The sequence below is a fragment of the Nicotiana tabacum genome, chromosome 9 (genome assembly GCF_000715075.1).
Source record: "Nicotiana tabacum cultivar K326 chromosome 9, ASM71507v2, whole genome shotgun sequence".
Taxonomy (NCBI): Eukaryota; Viridiplantae; Streptophyta; class Magnoliopsida; order Solanales; family Solanaceae; genus Nicotiana; species Nicotiana tabacum.
This window is the reverse complement of record NC_134088.1, coordinates 90,873,435-90,879,073: the sequence shown is the minus strand read 5'-3', so window position 1 is coordinate 90,879,073 and position 5,639 is coordinate 90,873,435. Positions and strand designations below refer to the sequence as shown.

General features: G+C 34.5%; 1 protein-coding gene across 1 annotated transcript; it reads left to right on the top strand.

Annotated features, from left to right (window-relative positions):
- The first annotated feature begins 353 nt into the window (after window positions 1-353).
- LOC107819935 (transcription factor LAF1-like) lies at window positions 354-4,163 on the top strand. The gene is made up of 3 exons (XM_016646126.2): window positions 354-613; window positions 1,618-1,747; window positions 2,496-4,163. The coding sequence occupies exons 1-3, from the start codon at window positions 475-477 to the stop codon at window positions 3,076-3,078; spliced, it is 852 nt and encodes a 283-aa protein (XP_016501612.1). The 5' UTR covers window positions 354-474; the 3' UTR covers window positions 3,079-4,163.
- The last annotated feature ends 1,476 nt before the right edge of the window (window positions 4,164-5,639 follow it).

The window sequence follows — 5,639 nt, the reverse complement described above, 5'->3', positions numbered from 1 at the left end:
ATGAAAACCGTTAGTGGTGTCTGTCAAGTAGGTTTAAGCCTGCTGAATGACATAAGAATGGATACTATTACCGTTTTTGTCTCTATTTGGTTCTTCTTCCTCAAAATATTCTCCGAAATTGACAACTATTCTATTAATTATATATAAGTATATACCATAAGAGTCAATTAGATGATAAAAAAGGTGTAATTTCTAACGTTCCATTTTACCTTTTATCCCATTTGATTGAGGAATTACTGGAGCTCTGCAGGGACAAATAGTCTCTTTTTAACTTTTTTGTTTGGTTTATTTTCATAACTCAGTAAATAATCTCAACTAATCCTCCCTTTAAATATCTGGTCGGCTAACCTCAACATCAAGTCTTCCTTGTCCCTTCTCTCTCTACAAATAAACAAAAGTCAAATGTCTTTTTTTCTTACAAGTTTCTGAAAGATATATATAGTATTATCTTCGTCAATTCTCATTTGTTTGAAAATGGGGTGCAAGCAATTAGTGGAGAAGCCAAAGCAAAAGCATAAGAGGGGATTATGGTCTCCAGATGAAGACCAGAAGCTCAAAGACTACATCCTCACCTATGGACATGGCTGTTGGAGCTCTGTGGCAATCAATGCTGGTTAGCTTATATATTTACTTCACATTCTGCAAATTTTTATGAAATACCACACACTGTTGCTCCTGTTAAATTTTGCCCATATAGTACCAAAATTTGTCTCTTTACCTCTTATTGAAGTGTACGTCTATTTTGTCCTTCTAGAAACTTTTCTACTTTAAACACGTAAAAAGATATTCATCGAGTAATTTAATTAGCTTTGTCAATCTCAGCCAAATTCCATGTTTAAGAGCTTGAATAATTTCATCCAGTACAATAGCTCTCTTAATTGTGTTATTCTAAACGTGCATGAGTACAAAAGGGGAAAAAAAAACAAGATTGTTGTATGATATCCTTGATGATAATAAAGTTAATCATCATCATAATTGGTTTCCCTTTGTTTATTCTTAATGCTGTGTTTCACTAGCGATTTCATTCAAAAAGTAAACAAATTATATATCCCAATATCGTATACTACATTCGTTTTATTTTATATGTCGTTATTTGATTAGGAACAAAGTTATTTTTTAGAGAGAACAACTATTGGAACTTATATACGTAATATATGCCATAATATTTTTATGGTTATAAGAATATGTCATTAATATAAACTGGGATGTTTAAAGTTAAGTACTTCCAAATAGAATGTGCGATTCATTTCGAAATAGACTAAGAACAAATGAGCACCACATTAAATGGAACAGTGGAAGTATACAAACTGAACGCGTGAATGTTAAAAAGAGTAAAATATATATAATATTTGATTACGTATATAGCTTTGAAACTCTTTATTTTATTAAAAGAAATATGGAAAAAGATGAATAAAAAGACTCCAGCTTATGACAAAGCTAAGATACATGTCAGCCGAGTTTGTTATCTTTGCCGCACTACTTGGGAATTATTTATAGGAACAAAGTACGACGGCAACACAAGTCAACAAACAATAGAATTTTCTGTTATTAAGGAGAAATTCAAATCATTATCGTTGACATCTAGTGTGGTATTCTTATTGGTTATTTATATTATAGGCTTGCAAAGGAATGGAAAGAGTTGCAGATTGAGGTGGATTAATTATTTAAGGCCTGGCCTAAAGCGAGGGACTTTTAGCACTGACGAGGAGGACACAATTCTGACCCTTCATGGAATGTTAGGCAACAAGTAAGAAACTTTGTCCCTTGGATAATTACTCCTCTTTGTACTGCAATAAATCCACCACAATATATGTCCAATGAGTTTAAGTCATTTATATACGAAAAATATAAGAATTTTTTTACACTATTATCAATGTAATTTAACTATCTAAAGAAGGTTGTTACTTTAATTTTTAGATACCATATAAAGTCTATTGTTGTTGTACGCGAACTTAACCTTAACTTGATGTTATAAATATTTATACATTATCACAGCGCACATAAATTAAACTCATGGCCAATAGCTGTTTAGAATGGGAAAGGATTGGGAGTGCTAAAAGGCACCTTTGTTATTTTAAATAAGGATCATACAAGTATTTAATAAAAGATTCTTGTAAGTTGACTTTAGATATGCCTCATTTGATAATTATGAATCCACCTACTGGCTGCAGTTTACAAAAATTGCAGCATTAGACTTTCTCCAAATAGTGACTGTAATTTTGGTGACAAGTGAATATAACTGGACAGTGATTTTATCCCAATGTCTTTCATTTCTTGGAATCAAGTGAATGTTGAAAAGAAAGAGATTAAGAAAGGACATTTTTGTTAAGAACTCAATAATTTAAGGATGTCTAGTCAGATTTTAAACTGTAAATATCCAATGAAAAATTATAGAGAGCATTTATGATATTAAGAATTAATATAGTCAACCGACCTAGCTTAGAATTGTGGCGTAGTTATTGTTATAATCTCTAACGATGGCTCTACATCCACAGGTGGTCTCAAATAGCACAGCATTTGCCTGGAAGGACCGACAACGAAATAAAGAACCACTGGCACTCTTATCTAAAGAAGAGAGTGGCTAAAATGGCAAAAAATGAATCTGGGCAGGCTAAATCTGGATGCACTGGCCTACATATTGAACATAGAGAATCTTCACCTTCTTCCATAAAATTGGCTTCCCAAAATTCAAGTCCGGACTCATTAGCAGATAGTGATCAGTCTGCTTCACTACTGGTTGACTTTGCAAGAGAAAATTGCAAAAGCAATTTACCAAAAGTCTTATTTTCTGAATGGTTCTCGGTAGAGCAATTTAGTGGTCGAGAGGATTTCAAGAACACAACCAATCAAGATCTTTCCAAAAATAATTTTGGATGCAACGATTCAGTGTTCCCAGATGCTTTCATGCAATATGTTCCTATTATGAATGAAGTTACCTATGGGAATGGCATAAGTCAAGGTTTTAACAGTGGGAAGGTAGATGACTTTGAGTCAAGGTTTCAGCCACCATTCAAGTTTGGTTTTGAGGAATTTATATCTGGGGAATTTAACACAAATGGTGATGTAATGTACACATGAGTTCTTTTTTTCAACCTCCTTCAAGGAGAATTACTTCTAATTGCTTTACCAGATAATGTTAATAAATTGTTTGGAACGAATAATGCAGGACAGTTAAAAGCGGTAATGTTATGTCGTGTTTTTTTTTCCTCATAGAGACAAGAGTTGAGAGTTAAAAGCGGTAACGTTATGTCGTGTTTTTTTTTCCTCATAGAGACAAGAGTTGAGAGAAAGCAGTACTTAGCAGCAAAGATCTAACATGTTGGTCTTCATTTTTTTATAGCCTAATAAACACTTTTACTTATTTCATTTTATCATTCCGATCTCAATACTTTATAGATTTCATCCAAACAATTGTAGTTGTTAAAACACACTACTTTAAACCCCTCTAGCCTTGCGTGTTCTTCAAAGCACATCATCATTCACAACAGATTTTTTTATGACACGTCGTTATATTTTTCACTTGAATTTCAAAAATTTTAATTTTTTTTCTTTTTTCATTCCATTTTTCCCCACACTTGACCACCTATCTCCATTTTTTACCGCAGAAACAACACGACTTTCTGCCTTTACCGGCGGCACCATCGCCATGGACACCATTCTCCTACTTTTTATCGTCCACATCTTGCTTTCACAGAATTTGTCCAACGTCGCCACTCACTACTTCAAATTCACCATGTGAGCCACCTTGTACATCTTTCCTCCGTTGATGTTGTTGCACCACCACTAAAATTCCTCAATATCCCCACATGTCCGCACATTTTTACACTGTATACCTCACTTAATTCCACAAAGACCTTCGTCAATCACTCTTCACCCTCCAAAACTACCACATCTCCAGCACCTCATTGTAAACTGATAAAAATATTAGATCTTTAGCTTCTCTATCAAATAAAAATTCACAATTATATATCGGCTCCATCACTTGAAAATTCATTAGTCCTGAAACAATTGTCGCCCAAAACAGATTCTATACTGCAATGGTCATAGATCTAAATCATCTCAGAAACACTAATGGTGGTTGCTCTTCAAAAAAGGGTTCTTAATAATTTTTTTGAAATATTGATTGAAGGTTTGTAAAAAACGGGGAGAAGGAAGAACAGGAAAGGAATAAGGGGAGAAAGAGAAGCGATTGAGAAGGGGTGGGGAAGAACGGGAGAGGCGAAGATAGGAAGAGAAAAAGAAATGGGGGAGGGGGTGGGGGAAAGAAGAAAGAGAGGAGACATATTTTTTTGTATTATTCTATTTTTTGTGTTTTACTTTTTATTTTTATTTTTACTTTTTATTTTAATCAATTAGTTTAAATTTTTATATTTATGCTCGTTGTTATACGCGTGAAGTCCAACTCGTCATCAAGTTGTCACATATGCTTAGTCAGAGAGATTTAAAATAATGTGTTTTAACAACTATAAATATTTCACTCCACTTGTAATAAACTTAGAAATGCCATTTACAGCTTACTTTGTCCTCAGAGAATTTGATTTCGAAATCCATCTATAAGTACTAATTAACATGGGATCGAGGATTTTAACTGGAGAAGTAATTCGAGGGGCGTCCATTATTTTTCCAATCATTTCTAGCAACAGTTTTGACATTGTGCAGCGTATACTCTCTCTCTCTCTCTCTCTCTCTCTCTCTCTCTCTCTCTCTCTCTCTCTCTCTCTCTCTCTCTCTCTCTCTCTCTCTCTCTCTCTCTCTCTCTCTCTCTCTCTCTCTCTATATATATATATATATATATATATATATATATATATATATATATATATATATATATGATAGCATGATACATGAAATAGGAGACGGGCGGAAGGCAAATCGAGTAAGAACTAAGATCGGGGACAGCAATTGCGGTTGGTATCGGATAGATCTCGAAGGGAGCATAATCGACGTGAGCTGGTTGAATGTCTGTCACCAGATGACATTTAATGAAGAATATTCCCTAATATTAAATAGGCAGCCGTTGCAGAAAATTTTAGTATTCATGGCCTGCCATTACACATTCATCAATGGCCCCCTTTATTGTCATTTAAGAGGGGCTTGATCCTAGGATCTTGTTTCCTAGGTATAATTATAAATAGTGGCTTCAACAACCATTAGAGAGACATACGAAATCTTTGGCAAAACCTATGCTACATTCTACTATCAAGCTAAGTAATACAACTTTATTTTCTGCTTTACATTGCTATTAATTCTGTCCTCGGAGGCATCGCTCCCGGAGCCAGACATGCCATTTCTTTTGGATTTTTACGCTAAGTCTTGTATTTAATATAATTTATTTATCATTATTGGATCTAATCGGTTTGTTTGTCTATAAACCACATAACAAATTTAACTGTACCGTTTTACGGGTAAACAGTTTGGCGCCCACCGAAGGATTAGACAATTGCGTAATTGAGTTGATCCTTGCGTCTATTACTAACTCGTTTGATTCTTTGTTTCATAGAAAAAACTGAAAATGACAGCTAACGATCTCAACATCGCACACAACATTGAGGCACACTGTCTCAACATGAGGATTCAATCAGTGACACCCGCAACGAGGGGGACATGGCAACTCCGGTCCATGGCGGACAATATCCTCG